This window comes from Phascolarctos cinereus, unplaced genomic scaffold, assembly GCF_003287225.1.
Source record: "Phascolarctos cinereus isolate Bilbo 61053 unplaced genomic scaffold, phaCin_HiC Scaffold_2;HRSCAF=192, whole genome shotgun sequence".
NCBI classification, from domain to species: Eukaryota; Metazoa; Chordata; class Mammalia; order Diprotodontia; family Phascolarctidae; genus Phascolarctos; species Phascolarctos cinereus.
The window spans coordinates 329755398-329775680 of NW_027555625.1; the positions used below are offsets into that span (position 1 = coordinate 329755398).

The window sequence follows — 20283 nt, forward strand, 5'->3', positions numbered from 1 at the left end:
CTCAAAATTCTCATTAAAAAACTTATGTCTTCCATTGAAATTCTTATCTCACCTCATCCATATTTGTCTATCACTCCATTTTTTCTAGCACTTACACAGAATTCTGTAAAATAATACTTGAGGATAACTCTTATGAAGATGCTTCAAGGTTTACAAAGTACTTCCCTCACAACAATTCCATGAGAGAGGATGTACCAGTATTTTTATCCCTATTTTACAGGTAAGAAAACTAAGGCTCCTATAGTTTAAGTGACTTGACCAAGGTCAAACAGCTAATAAGGGACAAAGTCAGAACTCTTACTATTTGATATATGGAGTTGTTTATCTGTCTGCTCTTTGATTTGTTCATTTTACACCACACAGCAAAGCTTTCTTGAGTGTCTAGAGTGCACTGTTAAACGAAGACCCTATTTCAAGAACTAGTTAGGAATATGGGTAGCTGGACAAAGTCTCTACCCTCAAAGGTCTTTAATCTAGTGGTAACAGGAACAGAGGATAAGATAAGTATGTTTCTCTTCTTTTCTCCTTTCGACTAATAGCTAACTACTTGAGGGAGAAGACCATTTCTGCAGTTTTTCACAGCACCAACTAAGGGACTCTGCACCCAGGGCATATTCATAAATGGTTTTGGCTAATTGGATTGTCAAGTTAAAAGAAAACCTCTTTGATTTTTTTTTTAAAGAAATCATTCTTTTGGGGAAATTATTTGGCTTTGGATGTAGGTCATTAACCGATTAAAGTTGAGGTATACACCACACAAAAACATGTCCTTTTCTAAGACATTTATGCTTTACTGAAGCAAGGAAATGACAACAAGGTCTTAATGGCTAGACCAGGGCAGCAGAGTGTAGGGCAGGGGTGGGAAACCTGCGGCCTTGAGTCCACAAGTGACCCTCTAGGTCCTCAAGTGCAGCCTTCTTATTGAATCCAAACTTCACAGAACAAATCTCTTTAATAAAAGGATTTGCTCTGTAGAACTTGGACTCAGTCAAAAGGCTGCATGCAAGGGCCTAGAGGGCCACAGGTTCCCCATATCTGGCCTGGGTAAATGAAGTTCTGATTCAGGCTTCTGCTACTTATTCTTACATATTACTTAGTTTCTTTGTCTATAAAACTGGGGAGTTGGACTTGATGAAATTTAAGCTGTCTTACAGCTTAGGATCCTATTCAAAGGCCTGCAAGCACTGGGAAGCCTTTCTAAGTTGGAGAGGTTTCCAGGAGGAGCCTAGTGTCCTACATACAGCAGACTAGCTTAGTGGGAAGGGCCTCATCAACAAAAAGTTGGCCACTAGGTGGCGAATTTTTTGGCCTCACTAACTTACTGAAGGGAGTGGATAAAGGGCTTGCCCCATAGTCAAGGCCAAAACATGGAAAAACCATTTAAACTCTCAGAGGCTCAGGAAACTCCCTAAGGCTATAAATTACAGAGAAGCTGCTTAAAACACAGAATTGATCATATCACTTCCCCATAGAATACCTTCCTAGCTATGTCAAACCAATGCAATTGCAGGTCTAATTTAAAAAAAATTTTTTTCTTGAAACAATCCTGTCTCTATTACTTCGCACAGGTCGATCCCGCCCCCCCCCCCACCTTCCAAGTCTGGAATGCAACCCTTCCTCACTTCCATGTCTTAGCAGCAAAAGCTTCACTTAAGCACTACATGAGGTCTCTCTTGATACACTCAGCTGGTAACGTTTCCCAGTGCTTTCCATAAAACCCTCAAAAAACATTTGTATTTATGCATTTTATATAAACTTATATATGGATGTATCTTCCCATTAGAATATAAGCTACTTGAGGACAGAAATCATTTTACTTTTGTCTCTGGATATCCATCACTTAGCTCAGTCACTGGGAGGCACATACTGGGCACTTAACTAAAGGTATATTAAGGCAGTTAGGTTGTGCAGGATATAGAGTGCTAGATGTAGAGTCAAGAAGATCTGAGTTCAAATCTGACCTCAGACACTTACTAGCTGTGTGACTCTGGGCAAGTTACTTGACCCTATTTGCCTCAGTTTCCTCATCTGTAAAATGATCTGGAGAAGGAAATGGCAAACCATTGCAGTATCTTTGCCAAGAAAACCTCAAATGAGGTCACAAAGAGTCAGACACAACTGAACAACAATAACAAAGGCTTATTGATTGATCTATTAAGGCATGAAGGTTTTTTTTTTAAAAAAAATCAGTATTAGTGGAAGGAATGCCTTTATCATACCTACTTGAAAGTATTGAAAGTGAAGGAGTTTCCAGAGAGGTAGCACAATGTGCTAAAATATAAGGAGTGTTGGGTCTTGAGTCTGAAGAGTTCAAACCCAGCTCTGACACCGTGTGACCACGGACAAGTCTCTTAGTTCCCTTATCTTTAAATTGGGGATAATAATACTTACCTTACTGTGATGGATAATCCATGTAAAGTATTTTGCAAACCTTAAAGTCTTATATTGAAGTGAGGGATTATTATTCTATCTTCCAACTGTAATTAAGTACTTGATTAGATTAATTTTAGGGCTAAAATCAGTATCACAATGTTCCAAAAGGTTTCAATAAAAAACATACCAGAAAATGCCTGGATTGTGAGAAGCACCAAGAAAATGGATGTTTAAAAAAGGGAATGAACAAATGCAAATATATTAATGCTAATTTTAGCAGAGAAATAGTCATACCTGCAGAATCATATCCTCTGTACTCTAGCCTCTGAAGACCCTTTATTAATGTTTCAAAAATTTCCTTTCTTGTTCGAGGCACTCTGTAGTTCATATAGGCAAAGATTCCTATCAAAAGGCAAAAAGAGAAACAGGAAAAAGACATAAATAAATAAATATTTATAAGCTACTTGGAATGCATTAGACAGTAACATGCATTAAAATTGAAGTCAAGATGCAAGACTTCAAAATGATATCTGAATGTTATCCTATAAAAAGCATCATAGCTGTGAGACTGAAATGGATAAAAAGAAGAATTTAACTAGAAACAACTTTTTCTCATCTGTAAAATGGGGAGGGGGGAGTTAGAACAGCTGATCGCTAAGATCCTTCCAACTCTCATGAACTCTCTATTGTAATGTATCTGACTTAATAGAGAGAAGCAATTGGCACAATTCATTAAAAAATTATCTGAATCTGGAATGTATAATTTTTTTTTCAAAGCTTTTCCTTCTTAATTACATTTTGCCTCATTAATCCTCAAATAAAGTTTTCTTTCCTAAACACACAGAGGAACAACTCTGTGGGGTGTTGATAAAAAAAAAGCATAGTTAAGGATCTGTGATTTATTCAGATCTTTTGGTGTGGGAACTCCCTCCTAACTAAAATCAAGACCCCTGTGGCAAGCTCCTTATGGCTTAGTAGATAAATCCAAGGGTGTTGCCTGAGACATAGAGGTCAAGTGACTGGCTTAAAGTCACATATCTAGTAAGTGTTAGAGGTAGCGTTTGAACCCAGGTCTCCCTGATTTCAAGGCTAGCACTCTATCAATTATACTATATTGCCTTTTGGGATGAAAAATGGGTATATTTGGGATTAAACATGTCTTGTGGATAATCTACACTTAGATAATTGAATGTTGACTATATTTGTATACAGTACATATTACACATGGTCTCATTCATTTAAAATGTATATGCATTTGTGGCTTGATTACACTTGAAAGAATTAAGACTCTTATGCCATCTTCAGTATGAAAAATATATGAATCACTGTATCTCCCAAATTCTCAATTAATTGAGATTGATTCTCCTGTATGTTGAAGGATATGTAAATTCAGGTACTAGACCAGGGGTAGAGAATTTGCAGCAGCCTTGAGGCCACATGGGGGTTGCAAGCTCCCCACCCCTATTAGACCACAAACCTCTTGAGAACGAGGGACTGTTTTAATGACCTTTATATTCCTTATAGTGCCTAGCACAAAGCCATGCACAGGATTCAATCAGTCAATTGACAACAAATGCATGGGGCCATAATAAAATTCCAGTAGATCTAGAATAATTAGCATCAGATCTTTTTATAGCTAAATGTTATGTTGTTGACAATGGATCTTAGTAATGCTTTTTATAGTATCACAAGTGGTTGATGTTCTTATCTGGTTTCTTGGCAATAACATCTAATATTGCATGAAATTCAATAAATAGAACTTAATTAACAGCTATCCTATATGACTAGAGGCAAACAACCATAAATGATCACCAGCCACACAACCATTTAAAAATAGAAACTTTTTACCCTACATCCAAAGACAGAAATGCTAATGCTACTCTTTTCACTTATGTTCTTTCACCCATTTCTGTACCAAATTTTATGATACATTTAAAGATATGTTAGGCATGTATGTTTAGTGTAGTGTCTTTGTGACTACAAAGTTGCAGAAAACAGCCTTTTGGAGGCCTTTCTTGACAATGTTACCAGTGTGCTATAATTATTAAAGATTCCTTGTTTCTAAGGAACTCAAGCTATGCTTCTGTACATAAAAACAGAGGCTCAACTGAAGTCCCTGAACATAAGAGCTTCCGGCTGCGCAGCTGAAAAGTTCACATTCCCACCTCACCCCTCCACCCCACTGAATAAATATAACTTTCAACATTAAACATATATAGTACTTTCTTCTTTATTTGTTCTTTAACTATGTAATAGTGCCTTACATTTATGCCATATCATTTTAAATAACACTTCACAAAAATCTTGCGTAAGGAAGCACAAGTGTTATTATACTTATTTTATAGATGAAAAAACTGACACTCAGGTTTTGTGACATGTTCAAGGTCACATGAAGAGTATATATCAGAGCCAGTAATTCAACCCAACTCTCTCCTGAATTCAAGACCTCCAATGCTCTCCTTTCTTTACAAACATTTTATTGATGCTTTAAGAAATCTCACTATAATTTCTCAATAGAATCCTGCCTTGTACAAAGATGAGCATTTCAGCAAAAACAAAAACAAGAACCTTAGCCCACTGCTATGCCTGATAACATAAGCCTGATTCTGCACCTGCAATAGATGGCCCCAGAGTCACAGAAGCTTGGATCAAACCAAACTTCTGGCATTTACTACATGTATAACCCTGGACACATCATTTAACCTCCATGGGCCTCAGTTTCCTCATTTGCAAAATGGTGGGGTTGAGCCCCATGACCTCTACTGTCCCTTAGGCTCTATAGCTATCCAACACCACATCGCCTCTTCGGTGTTTCTCTTGCCTCAATAAAACATCCTTTCCACTTGATTCTCATTATGCATCATTATTAGTATCATACCAACATAGCACTTATCCAATATTCTTAACTTTTTTAAAAAGACATTTCCTAATTATTGGAATTTCTTTTAGGAAGCATCCATGATGGTAGCCTGTAAGATTCCAAGCCTCTCCTAAGAGACCAACCAAAAAAGAGATTTATAAGGCCCCTATGACTAGGTTGTGGGACCCACTGAAATTTGGGGTACACTGAGAAACCTAGCCTAAGTCAGACCAGAAGACAATAGCCCTTCCCCTTAACATGGATACTGAAAGTTCTTGGGAAAGAGGAGTGATAACCTGGCCCCATAGGGATTGAACTCAGCAAAAATGAGTTGGGTTCTTTTTATAAGGATGTTTTATCTATAGGCCTGAGTCAAATGAGTAGGTCTAAGGCTCCCAGAATAAAAAACCCAGTTCTGACTGCAGAACAGCTTCTCTTTTATAGGTTTATCCAGGGTAGATCTGTAAGATGACTTAAAGGTTCCATCAAAGACCAGATCCCCTCCATCAGCTCAAAATATAATCAAGACATATGATGAATAAGAGAAGAAGGAAACTTTCCTAATTAAAAGACATTAAACATGGAAGCAGTTCTGGGTTGGGAAACCTGTATTTGAAGCCCAGGTATGCTTTTTATTGGTTCTGTGATCTTTGACAAGTCATTTAACCCAGTAGTTTCAAATTCAAAGAGAAACAGAGGGCACTAGTCCACACCCAAGGACCCCTGAGAGTGTCATATTGACTTAGTTTTAAAATGTATTATCTTTATTTTATTTTAACTTATTTTGTTAAATACTTTCCAATTACATTTTAATCTGGTTCAGGTTGGCTATGGGAATGTTGTGGTACATGTATTTGACATCTGCAACAACCTCTCTGGGTCCAAGTTTCCTCAACTGTAAAGTGAAAGGGTTGTACAAGATGACCTCTAAAGTACTTTATGGCTTTAGCTATATGACCCGAAAAGGAAGGCAGAGGGAGGAAGCTGTCTGTGTCTATACACCAAGCTATATACCAGAGAGTTTAGGAAGAAGAATAGCGGTTGACACACCCAGAAATACACAGGAGACATAATCCAAGAAGGGAACCATATGGATGATAAAAATTTGACAAAGGATCCGGTGTGAGGTGTAGTAGGGAGAGTACTGGAATTAGAGTCAGAAAGACCTAGGTTTGGGTCTCGCCTCAGACACAAAGCTACCTCTGGAGCTTTTTGAGCAAAGGACTTAACCTTTGTGAAACTCATTTTCTTTATCTGTAAAATGAAGGACTTGGAAGTTGACTCTAAGGTTCCTTCCAGTTCTGAATCTATGATCCTATGATCCATTGCCCCAGATGTCTATTTACAATGCACAGGGTATGCCAACAAGCAAGATAACCTAGATGTTTTAATTCATGAGGAACTGACTTCATAGCTATCACTGAGATGTAATACACGACTAGAATATGATACATAACTCTGGATGGGTATACTTCATTCAAAACCCCACATAATTCTGCCTAGGACCTTTTCCCTTCTCCCTCTGTACTACTTCACTGGGTGATCTCACCAGCTCCCATGGATTTAATTACTCTCTCTATGATGACAATTCTTAAATCTACCTATCCAGTTCCAACCTCTCTGCTGACTTTCAATCTTGAATCCCCAACTGACTTTCAGACATCTTAAACTCAACACATTCAAAACTGAACTCATTATCTTTCCCTCTAAACCTCTTTATTACCCTATTACCATCAAGGGCAACACCATTCTCCCAGTCCCTTAGACTCGTGCAACCTAGGTATCATCTTTGATTCCTCACTATCTCTTACCTCCATATCCAATCTGTTGCCAAGGCCTGTCAATTTCACCTTTGTGCCACATCTTGAATATACACTTTCTCTCCTCTGATACTGGCTGCCACTCTGGTACAGGCTCTCATCATCACCTCATGCCTGAACTGTTAGAATAGCCTTCTCATGTTTGCCTTAAGTCTCCGCCTTTATAAGCCTGCCAGTAACAAGCATTTATGAAATGCTTGCTGTGTGCCAGGCACTCTACTAAATATTGCTAATGCAAAGAAAAGGCATCTTTGTCCAGGAGAACCAGAGACAAAATATATATTCCTATTCTTGGTAGACAGGTAGAGGACTGTGGGTAGAGAATGCTGCATGTGTTGTGAGGCAGACTTTATGTGGTTGGTTCTGCTTATTTTCTTCATTAAAAATGAAAGTTTAATGACCAGAAGTGACTATTGTGTTCTAAAAAAGGATCAAAAACCTTTTAAAAAACCCAGATGCTTGTTAAATTAAAAAAGAAAAAAGAGATCAGAAGGGTATGTATATATATATATATATATATATATATATATATACATATATATATATAAATTGCTATATTCTACATATCCTATGATTACATACACATCTATATTTATATTTATATTAACTACAATTTCTACAAGAGATGTCAACCTAGGAAGAATAGGAAACACTCAAGATCAAAATTTTGAAGACATCAGGAAAAACAATTTCAATGAGAGGAAAAGGGTGGCTCTCTCAAAAAGGAGATGTACAGAATATAGCAGCAAGGATAGGTTGAACACAGGATAAATGCAAAAGCATGGCATGATCCTGTTTTTGTTTTTGTTCTTTTCCACAATCCAGAAGTGTTAAGTCTCCAAATGAGCTAAGGTTCATTTTATAAGAATAACAAAAAGGGTGGAGTTTGTTTTTAGCTGTGTTGGGGGATAGAAGACAATCAAAGAAAGGATAGGATTACTGCTAAGAGAAGAAGGGATGACAAACAATAACAGAGAGAAAGCTCAGTTCTTATTTTCCCTTTGTTTTATCTGCTAAGGAAAATGATCTTGGATAGTTGGTTTTTTTTTTAAAGGCAATTGGGGTTAAGTGACTTGCTCAGGGTCACACAGCTAGTTAGTGTCAAATGTTTGGTCTGAGGCCAGATTTGAACTCAGGTCCTCCTGACTTCAGGGCCAGTGCTCTATCCACTGCGCCACCTAGCTGCCCCCAGAAAATGATCTTGGGACTGGAAAGACTTAGATCACTGCAAATGCACAAGTCAGAATTACATCTAGAGTTTAGATAAAAATTAACCAAAAAAAAAAGATTTAAAATTATGGCTAGCAACAACTGATGAATAGCTAAACATATTTTGGCATGTAAATGAAATATTCCTGTGCCATAAGAAATTATGAATATGGAGAATTTGGGGAAACATGAGAAATTTGTTTGAAATGAAACAGGGTGAAAAAAGCCTATTCAAGATAATATATGGGGCAGTTAGGTGGATCGAGCACCAGCCCTGAAGTCAGGAGGACCTGAGTTTAAATCTGGCCTCAGACCAAACATTTGACACTTACTAGCTGTATGACCCTGGGCAAGTCACTTAACCCCAATTGCCTAAAAAAAAAAAGAATATATACAGTAACTTCAACAATGAACAAAGTCAACTTTGACAGGCAACAAAACTGTAGATAAATATGATGGTTGATGTTGAACCACTTTGTCAAACTGAAAGGACAAATCCCTTCTTTTTGTTAGCAATTGATAGATTTTTTTTTTCAGGGAATGTACTTTGAAAGGGTATCTATTTGTAGGGAAATGCCTTGTATCACCATGAAATTTATTAATAATTTTTAGAAAAATAAAAAATTAAGTTATGGCAAAAATATTTTGCTGGTATTTTTAAGACATACTTTAGGGAGTGCCTAAATTGCAGCTTTAGGAGTAAGCCAAAATATTCACCTTAGAATGAGCACAGAATCTGAAACAAAGGAAGTCCTATTCACTGTGATTAATAGAAATGTTTCTGGAACCTTTCTCACCTGGAAGCCCATGCTTCCTCCTTTTGATGCGGCCCCAACTCAGGGTAGGGCACCTGTGGTAAACCAGAGCACACCTAGGATGGACTCAAGCCCTATAACTTTCATGGTTACCTCATGGTGCTGTGGGTCCAAACTTCATGGGCTTACTTTAATTCAGAGTGGTCTCCAATGGTCTAAGAACTAATAGGTTGCCTCCATCTTTCACAGAGCCTACTCAATGTATTATGCTAGATTCAGGAGATAGAAAGACAAAAATTATATTGTATACATGTACACATAAAAGTATATAGAAATGTATACAGATGTCCCAAAAGTTTTAGTGTAGTTTTAAGCTATTAAAGCTTAAGTAAGCTTAAAACTGCACTAAGACTTTTAAGATACCCTGTATATATACTAAGTAAAAGTAATTGAGGTAGGGGGAAGGGAGATCAGGAGAGGCCTCACCCTTCAAGGAAAGTAGAGATTCTTACTGAGAACTGAGGAGGCATGCATTCCAGACACAGGGGACAGCCCATGCAAGGGCACAGAGACAGGAGATGGGATTCAATGAGACTTTTTTTTTTTGGGTGAAACAGTCCTTAGGGTTAAGTGACTTGCCCAGAGTCACACAGCTAGTGAATGTTAATGTGTCTAAGAGCAGATTTGAACTTAGGTCCTCTTGACTTTAAGGCCAGTGATTTATCCACTGTGCCACCTAGCTGCCCCAAGATGGAATTCTAGGTGTGAGAAACAGCAAGTTGAGTTTGGCTACACAGCAGAGTGTGAGAAGCCATGAAAAGCCTGGAAAGGCAGGGTGGAGCTTAGTAGGGAAGGGTTTTAAAAGACAAGCTGAGGAGTTTGTGCTTGATCCAAAAAGCAGTAGATAGTTACCGGAAATAGATGAGTAGGGAAATGAAATGGTCAGACCAGTGCTTCAGGAATATCATTTTGACAAGTGCATGGAGGATGGATTGGACAGGGGCATGACTTGAAGCAGGGATACCCATTAGGAGGCTATTCCATAGTCCAGGTGAGTTGATGAGAATCTGAACTAAGGTGCTTGTCAGAGTATAAAGAAAGAGAAGGATGTATGAGAAATCATGGAGGTAGAATGAGCAGGAATGGTAACTGATTGGATAGATAGAGTGAGGAAAGGAAAGGAGGTAAAGGATTATTCTGAGGATGTGAACCTTGGTTATTGGAAAGATGGTTGTGTCATCACCAGAAACGGGGAAATTCAGAGACAAATGGGCTTGGGGAGAAAAGATAATGAACTCTCTTTCAGATATTTGAGTTTGAGATACCTATAGGATGTTCAGTGCTAAATGTCCATTAATTAGGCGGTAGATGATGTGGGACTGGAACTTAGAAAAGAAGCCAGAATTAAATATATAGATCTTAGAGTCACCTGACTAGAAATGATCATCAAACCTGGATAAAGTCACCAAGATAGAATAAACAGAAGGGTCCAGGACAGAACTTTGAGGATAACCCCACAGATAAGGGATGGAATATAGATGATGACCCAGCAAAAGAGACTGAGATAGAGTGATTGGACAGGTAGGTAGAGGACTACAGAGCAATGTCACAACAACCTAGAAAGGACAGAGTGTTCTGGTGCTCTTCGGTGAATTCAAGAAGGATAAGGAATGAGAAAAGGTCATTGGATTTAGCAATTAAGAGATCATTGGTACCTTTGGAGAATGTTGTTTCAGTCCAGTGATAAGGTAGGAAGTAGGACTGCAAGGAGTAGGAGAGGCAAGGAAAGGAAGGGAAGTGGAGGCAATGAGTTTGAAAAAAACTTTATTTGCCCTTTTCTTTAAGGAGTTTGACTGTGAAATGGAAGAGATATAGGATAATAGCTTAAGGTAATGGTAAGTGAGATGAGGGATTTTTAAGAATAGGAGTGTTGCATATATAACCTATATCAAATTACTTACTTTCTTGGGGAAGGGGCAGGGGAGGAGGAAAATTTGGAACTCAAAAATATATTAAAACAACAGAATGTTAAAAATCATCTTTACATGTAATTGGAAGAAATGAAATGCTATAAAAAAGAATAGGTGTGTTGATAGACATTTGGAAATGAACTAGCAGATATGGCCATACTGAAGATTGGGGTGGGGGGATGGTTGTGGAGGCAATCTGCTAGAGATTGGAGGAGATGATATCATGGGTACAAGTAGAAGGATTGACCTTGGTAAGGAGAAGGGGGTATCTCTTTATTAGAGATTGGATAAAGGGCAAGAAAAATGAGACTTGACGTCGAGGGGTTTTAAGATTATTTCAACACGACAACATGCACTAAGTAAAGAAAAAGAATAATAAAAAAGAGGGGAAAGGAAATAAACCCACATGGGAAAATTAACTTGCAAAATAGAGAAAAGTGCGTAACAACAACAAAAAGCTCATTATAGGACAAAAGAAAGCAAGAAGGCCGCAGAAGGAAAGACCACAATAACACAAGACCTCCAAAACCAAAACTGAATGTATTACAAAAATCTCCAGTGGTTAATAGTTTGAATAAAAGATATAAAGGAAGATCTGGTATCTATAAAGATGGAATTAAAATCAACAAAGAAAAAAAACAAAAAAAGACAAACATGGGACTCAAACAGTTTGGAATGTTTGGCAGAAAAATCTTAATAAAATCCTCTGAGGAATAGAATGATCCAGATGGATGAAAAAATTGCCTAAGCAGTAGAACAAATTAAACAACAGCACAACTGGAAAAAAAAATGAGAGCTCAACAAAGGTAATGAAGCTAAAGGACATAGCTCAGAAAAACAATCGGAAAATTATTGTTCTTCCCGAAAAATACTACTTAACAAAGTACATCGATATTATTTAAGAAATTTCTGTGGAAGTATTGAGAACAGAGGGCAAACTGCAGATCAATAAAATGCATAGGCTGCCAACAGGTAGGAAGAACCCTAAATTTTACTAATTCAGAAATTTAGGGAATAAACTCCAGAGTTGTGACAACAAAGAGAAGCACTTAGAAGCAGCCAGGAAGAAATCAAATTGATATAAATTGAACACACACACACACACACACACACACACACACACACACGACTCATGTACCATTCCTCAACTACAATTAAAAGCAGTAGTAGTAGATAGAATGCAATATACTGAAAAGCAACATTTAGGGTGGATGGAAGAATTATGAAAGCTACAGATAAGGTAGCCAAAAAAAAGAGGGTCATTGAAGCATTTTTTTAAAAAAGCACAGAAGAGAAAGGATCATAAACAAGCAAGGAAGCTTCAAAAGTTACATGGACTTTGTTATATATTTATGGAGAAAAGCAAACTATACATAATGGAGTCACGGTTTCCTGTACAATCCTCTTTTTATTCTGTGTTTTTTTCACTATGTATATAGAAATGTTCATTTTATTTGATGTTTCATAAATACAGAATTTTTTTAAAAAGCTTAAAAAAAATGCAAGGAGAGTTGGCCATTATGCCAATATTACCTTGTATAGCAAAACAAGCTATTTTGTCAGGAAATATAATTTTTTGAGGAATTTTGAACTTTCTTATAAAAGAAGGCAGCACTGGGTCAAAATTTTTGCCAGGCAAACCAACCATCTGTCTTAGTAACTCAATGTTTACATTGTCTAAGGGGTAAAAAGATTATTGTCTATTTGATGTTCCATCATGCAAAAAATGTCTAGGTATCATGTGAAAAACTTGAGAGAAGAACAGTAGAAAACAGATAATCTCAATGAAAGAAGATCATTATTGTACCTTGAATGTGGTAGCCATATATGAAATTCAAACTAATGAAGAGGTTAGTGAATGGGGTAGAGAAAGAGTAATTCCTAAACTACATCTCTTCCTAGAAATAGGGGAAAGACAGAGAAGTTAAACATGTATACATTTTATTTGGACACATCAGTCACTTCCAAATAAATTATACTCCCTCTCACTAGAGTATCTTCCATTAAATATATATATATATGTGTGTATATATATATTCACACACACATATACATATATACATACACATATGTATATGCATGTATATCTCTATCTCCATACAAGTGCCTAATATAGTGACTGAAAATATGTGTAACTTTCCATTTGGGTAATCTGCCACTTGTAAAAAGAAAAGATGTATGTTTTAACTTTTGCAATTTGGGGCTGAAATCATCCATTGTGTCTAACCTGAGTTTTGTTGTCTTCATTTACATATTCTAATCATTGTATGTTTTGTTCTTTTGGTCCTGTTTTCTTTAAGGGAGGGAAGATTTAAAAGCATATTGGTAAAAGTAGAATTCAAGAATCTATTTTGTGTGGATGAGAGTGTTCAGATGTGGGTATATGTGTACCGGTATATAGGATCTAGGACTGGATTGATACTAGTGAACTGGTAAAAAAATGTAATTAATGTAACACAATATGGGAGGAAGAAAATCAAACTTAACAATTATAACCCTGAATGTAAACAAAATAAATTGATTAAAACCTGTGGGAAAATCTTTTTACTAAACTTTATCATCTGTATGATTACAAATGAGAGTCTGATATGTACAACTATTAAATTGATGAAAAAGGTATAAATTGGACAGCCACTTGTGCATGTTGTGAGGATGTTTCCTTAAAACTAGATGATACATAGATCCAGTTAACTTGATGCATATGACACAACACAATGAAAGTGAATAAATGAGGGCGCCACTACTATCTACCTATTCATATTATGCAACTCTCACTGTTCTCCCCACCCAATACTTTATTTACATGATGCATGACCATCTAGAAATACAGACCAAGAGAAAGTACCTGTGGCAATCTATGCATTAAGTATTAGTAAAGCTTGTTTTCTTTCTTTCTTTTTTTAGATTAAAAATTTTAAAAGAGGAGTTCTAATATTTTCTTCCTATATCCCAATGAAAAGTCTTGTGTACCACCTAGGGTGTGTATACTGGGCGTGTCCCCTTTTCCTGCCTAACACCCACACCACACTATTTTGTACTATGGTTGTAGGAGATATTTGTTCCAGTCAGGGCCTCCACCATCATTCATTACCCAGCATCTTCCCACCTGTAGCACTGGTGTGGAAGCCAACCATACTCCCCAAAATGAGATTCCACCCCCTCCCTATAAAATCCATAACTTCCAGTGGCCTTAGCAAGGCATGCTTTTAAGAAGATAATTGTGACCGAGGCATAATGCACCAACTAGGCATGACAGAGAACTTGGTAAAACTGGGTATGCCAACGCCAAGGGCTAACTCTAAAAGAACATCATTGACTCCCTTTTGTCTCCTGTTCTGGTCTGAAAACTATCACCACACTTAATATCTCCCTAATGAAACTGGTTGTACCCTTTCTTTATTGCCTCTGCTTTCTCCTTGCCCTATGGGGCTTTGCTTTACTTTGTGTGAGTTTAAAATACACACACATGATCTGTAATAAAAGGCCTATTGATTTATACATTACTGGTTAGTCTCATGGGAGATACTGAAGTGGAACATGAGAGACACTGGCGAAGGAACTCAAAAGAAACATGAGATGTGCAAATCTAGAGACATTACTTCAAATGTTCATGTGGACTATTTATGCCCAACCTGTGGTAGAGCCTTCTAAGTTCATATTGGTATGTTCTTCCGGTCTGACACAATGTACCTTGACTCCAACATAGTGATGTCATTTTGATCCTCTTCGAGAATGAAAGGCAACAACCAGAACCAGACTGGTTAGTCTGATTCTTTGGTGACCCCCCCCCCCAGTCACTTACAAACTGACACAGGTTCATAATTTAGCTTGTTTTCTCTACTTGGTATTGAGGAATTAATTCTATACTATTCCTATTGCATATTTTTTTCTAGTATTGCTCCCAAAAAAGGGCTTACAACAATGTTAAGATTCAGGGCAAGGAAATCATATAAATTCCTATATGTAATCAGTCATCCAGTTTCTTATTTTATCCCGAGTTACTTGCCTTTTCTCTGAGCTATAAGATTAGTAAGCTGATTTTAATGTGGAACATTCTTCTTTATCTAACATATAGAAAGACACAAAGTCACAAGGATGATTCCAGATGTTTAAAGTTTTCTTAAATATAGTTTATTTATTTAGCAAATACATATAGTTTACATAAGACTTCCTCTTGATAGTTATCTAATTTATTAAGAAAAGCTGAAAAAACAAATCACAGCTAATATGTATGTGTGTGTTGTGTGTGTGTGTTGTGTGTGTGTATGCACTATATGTGTACTAGGACTGTATGAGAATATACATTTAGAGCTGGAAGGGGCCTTAAACGACATCTAGTGCGAACCTTTTATCCTACAGATGAAGAAATCCAGAAAAGTTAAGTGACCCAGTTTCGTACAGGATAGATACGGTAGAACCAAGATTTGAACCCAGTTGCTCTACTTCCAAAACAAACACTCTTTACCCTGCATAGCATAGTTCATCTTCAGAATCTTCCAGATGGTCCCAACCTCCATGTAAGGTCCATAAAGACAGAATATGAATTAGTAGAGAAAGTTTAATATTTCCATCAGGGAAGTATCCTTCTACTGCTTATAAAGATTCACAAAAGTTCAAATAAGTATAGTCATTAACTGTAATATCAACAAATTATTTTACTCTTTTCATTTCTGTTTTCAACTCAACCACCAACAGAATTCCAAAAAAGATTTGATTTCAAGGGTCCCATTCTGGCTTTAAAGTTCGATGAGGGACCGTGTCTAAATTGCAGTATCTTAATTAAGACTTTCCTATTATCAATGAAAAAGTAATGTTTTCAAGAAGGATGTCATGAAGACTAGAAAACCATAAGCAGGAAAAATTTATTTATTTTATTTTTAACTAATACAGGCACACAGAGAAACAGAACAATCTCTTTTGGACAAAAAGAGAGGAATCTCCTAATTCCCAGGGACAATGAAAAATCTATGAGCTTAATTTTCTCAGTAGCCAAAAATGGATAAATGTTTAAGTTAAATCAAGAAGCCAAGAAGCAAAGTGGAAAAGAAAAGGTTGTGTGTAATTTAAATTATTCTTCTCTAAGGGCAGATGGGTGGTAGAGTCGTCTTCCTGAGTTCAAATCTGGCACTTACTAGCTGTGTGACCCCGGGCAAGTTACTTCACCCTATTTGCCTCAGTTTCCGCATCTGTAAAATGAAATGGAGAAGGAAATGGCAAACCACTCCCACATTTTTGCCAAGAAAACCCTAAAATGGGGTTACAGAGAATAGGAAATGACTGAACAACCAACCATCTTTAAGATCCTTTTCCAGCTTTAATATGTTACTGAGAGTTTGGGGAGGTTACATCAAGCTAATTGTACCAAGTGGTACAAAAAGCACTGTCTCTGAAGTTAGAGGGACCTGGTTCAAATCCTATAATAAAAAACAATACAATATTCATTCTGTTAAACTTTCTAAAACTAGTGATCAAGTTATTCATCTCCTTACAGATTCACATCTTTGATAGACTTGGAAAAGACAAGGGAGATTAAGCAAGAATCACATATATGGAGTCATGAATAGTAATTTTGATAACCCAGGCAAGCAGCACACAATACCCTTCAAGTTAACTTTTTAAGACAAATTGATTTGGCAGATAGTGTGACAGAAAGCTCCCATGGTACCGAAGGTACTGAAAACACTTAGGTTCATGCTGGGGAGTCCCAGGGAAGGGATATCAGGCACAAAAGCACACACAGGGATGGATTAGGAAGGGGCTCAGTTGGAGTGTGGTATCATCAGATAGCTTTCTATTTCAATTAGTTTTTCTTTTATTTTTAAAAAATCTTTTAAAAAACTCATTCTATATTTATTTTTACATTTTTTAAACATTCATTTAAAAAAAATCAAGTTTCAAATTCTCCGTCCCTACAGTCCCTCCTACACTGGTTGAGAAGGCAAGCAATATGATATTAATTATTCATGTGAAATCATGTAAAATGTATTTCCATATTAGCTATGTTGCAAAAATAAGAAAGCAAGAAAAATAAAGTGAAAAAATTATGCTTCAGTCTGCACTCAAGAGTTTATCCATTCTCTCTCCCTCTCAAGAGTCCTTTGGAATTGTCTCGAATCATTGTATTGATCAGAGTAGCTACGTCTTTCAGTTGATCATTGTTAAATATTGCTGTTACTGTGTACAATGTTCTCCTGGTTCTGCTCACTTCACTTTGCATCATCATCTAGCTATTCCTGCTAACTAGGTACTAAGCTCAGTTATTTCTATACTGCTGAAGAAGTGCCATTGCCCTCTAAACCTTCTGTGTACAGGGGAAAAGTCCTGATTGCCACACCCTAGGGAACACTAAATTTATAGAAAAGACCTCCCTGCTACTGACATGAACGTTAGAGGTTGGTTTTGTGAAACAAAACTGTAGATTTGAAGGCTGTTTAATGAATATATTTATGTCAGAGCTGATGATATTTTCGTTGTTGTTCAGTTCTGCCTAACTCTCTGTGACCCCATTTGGGGTTTTCTTGGCAAAGATATTGGAGGGTTTGCCATTTCCTTGTCCAGTTCATTTTACAAATGAGAAACTGAGGCAAACAGGGTTAAGTGACTTACACAGGGTCACGTGGTTAGTAAGTGTCTGAGGTCAGATTGAACTAGGTCTTCTTGAATCTAGGCTTCATGCATAATCCACCGGGTTACCTATGTCACAGCTAAGAAGATGTGCATAGCTATTATCATCTGGTCTGGCCACCATCTTCCCTACCTGGTGGATAAAGAAGCATATGTGTATGTTTTTCTCCAAGGTCCATTTTTTTCCTCCAGTCTTTCTACTGACCCTCTCATTTCTTCAAGAAGTTTGTAGATCATCCTGATCTATTTAATGTTATCAAAAGAATGGAGGCATTCTTATCAAATCTGCAGGTGGCATAAAGCTAGAAATGAAAACCAATATGCTAAGCAATACAATCAATATTTTAAAATATCCAAATAAGTCATAGTGATGAGCTGAACCTAGTAAGATGAAATTTGACAGATAAATGTAAAAGCCCTCCCTCAGGTTCAACAAACTAGCTGCACAAGTACAGAGACAGGGGAATTGACTGACCATAATTTGGTACTCAGTGAGTCACTCTGATGTGACTGCCAAAAAAAGCTAATACGATTTTAGTCCGTGTTAACAGAAATATGGTATTCAGAACAAGGATATAATAGTCCCACTGTATTCTATACAGGTCAGATCATAACTGGAAGATTTTGTTTAATTCTTCATGCTGCATTTAAAAGAGACACTGGAAAAGCAGTTTATCCAGAAGGGTCTTAAAATCATTTTATATAAAGAATTGTTGAACGAACTAGGAATGCCTAACCTGGAGAAGAGAAACGTAAATAAAGTAACAATAACTTAAGTAACTTGAAAACTCAAAACTTAATAACTATCTTGAAATATTGAAGGAATAGCAATGTAGAAGAAGGATTAGACATTTTATGTAGCTCTAGAGCACAAAACTAAGACAAATGTGTGGGAACTACAGGAAAACAGATTCAGCACGATACAAGGAAGAATGTCTTTAACAACTGGAGCTGTCCAAAATTGATATGGGCTGTCTTATAAGGTAATGAGTTCTCTAACTAGAAGTGTTGGAACAGGGCTGGAGTTTCTACCTGTCAAGACTGAATTACCACCTTTAGTCCACCATTTCAGTCAATATGGGTCTGTTGCAGAGGGAGCACTTCCACTGAGTAGAAAGTTATTCTGGAATATTGCATAGATCTGGTGATACTGTTCCTTTGCTCAAAAATTTCAGTAATTATCTACTACCTATTAGGTCAAGTTCTAATGACTTTGTTTAGTATTCAAGACCCTCCACATAAACTGGTACCAACCTAGCCTTTCAGTATTAGTTTACATTACTTTCCTTCATACACTCTAACTAAATTAGACTATCGTCTTTCCCCAATATAGCCTTCACTTTTCTGCTTCCAAGTCTTTGTTCATGTGATGTCCTAAGTATGACATGCCTTCCCTCCTTCTCTTTACTTTTTGAAATCCTAACGATACTTTATACATGATTCAAGATTTATTACATGAAGTCTCCTTTGATCCTTCTTCATTCATCCATCTTCATTCATTAACATTCTTTTTGATCTCATATAGTATTTTGCTATGTGTTTCTCAAAACTATCACACAATGTTCTATGTTAGCATGATATGTATCCTTTCTCTCTATTTCAAACACCATGAAACTTAGTATTTCTCCAGACACCTAGGATAGTGTTCTGCATACAATAAATGCTAAAAATTGTTGAATTCAGGGATGTGCTGGAGCCAGCTCTAACTGGCTTGCTGAGAGCCAGTTGTTAAATTTTCAGCATGAGCATTTACACCTCAGAAATCAGCAATCACTACAACAAATCAAGTTTTGTTGATGGTTTAAGGCTTAAAAAGTTGTTAATGATACACATTAAACTTAAAAGTTTGTGTGCACTCCTCCCTCCCCCCAACCTGGTTGCTACACATTTATCAACACACCCATGTTGAACTGAATTATAAAAACCATAAAGTGTCAGACTTAGAAGGGACCTTAGAGATTATTTAGTCAGATTTTTGTATTTTACAGATGAGGAAACTAAATCCCAGAGGGTTAAAATAACTTGCCCTAGGAAAAATAGCAAGACAAAGACTAAGAATCCACATTTTCTAATTCCTAGTCTCATCTTCTTTCTACTGGGTCACAATCCTTTGAGACTATAATTCTGCTTACATAAAGATCTAATGACTAAATTCTACTCCAAACCAAGCAAAAGCACGCAACTCTGTCCTTTTTTTCTTTTTTGACTTTTTTTGTGAGGCAATCAGGGTTAAGTGACTTGCCCAGGGTCACACAGCTAATAAGAGTCAAGTCTCTGAGGCCAGATTTGAACTCAAGTCCTCCTGACTCCCAAGGCCAGAGCTCTGTCCACTGTGCCACCTAGCTGTCTCTAACTCTGTCTGCTTTAGGTTTTTGTGATCCCACATTCTCTTAGTCTCCTCCCTGCTTGCCTGACCATTCTTCCTCAGACTCTTGCCGGATCTTCACCTATGTGTAGATTGGTGTGCCCCAAGCTCTATCTCTTCTCTTTTCTCTCTATACCTTCTCCCTTGGTTACTTTATCTGCTCCCATGGGTTCAGTGATCATATATATGCAGATGATATATATCCAGCCTTCATTTCTCTCCTGAGTTCCAGTTCTGGATCACTAACTGCCTGTTGGATATCTTCACCTGAATGTCCCACAGGCTTCTCAAATAGGCAAAAACCCAC

At 37.1% G+C, this 20283-nt stretch overlaps 1 protein-coding gene across 1 annotated transcript in view; it reads right to left on the reverse strand.

The window, feature by feature from the left end:
• The window catches only part of GFPT2 (glutamine--fructose-6-phosphate transaminase 2), a 62050-nt gene that overhangs the window by 37219 nt on the left and 4548 nt on the right, over window positions 1-20283 (reverse strand). The window contains exon 2 of the mRNA XM_020998831.2: window positions 2668-2775. Within this exon, the coding sequence (XP_020854490.1) occupies window positions 2668-2775 (108 nt within the window). The remainder of the gene's footprint in view (window positions 1-2667; window positions 2776-20283) is intronic.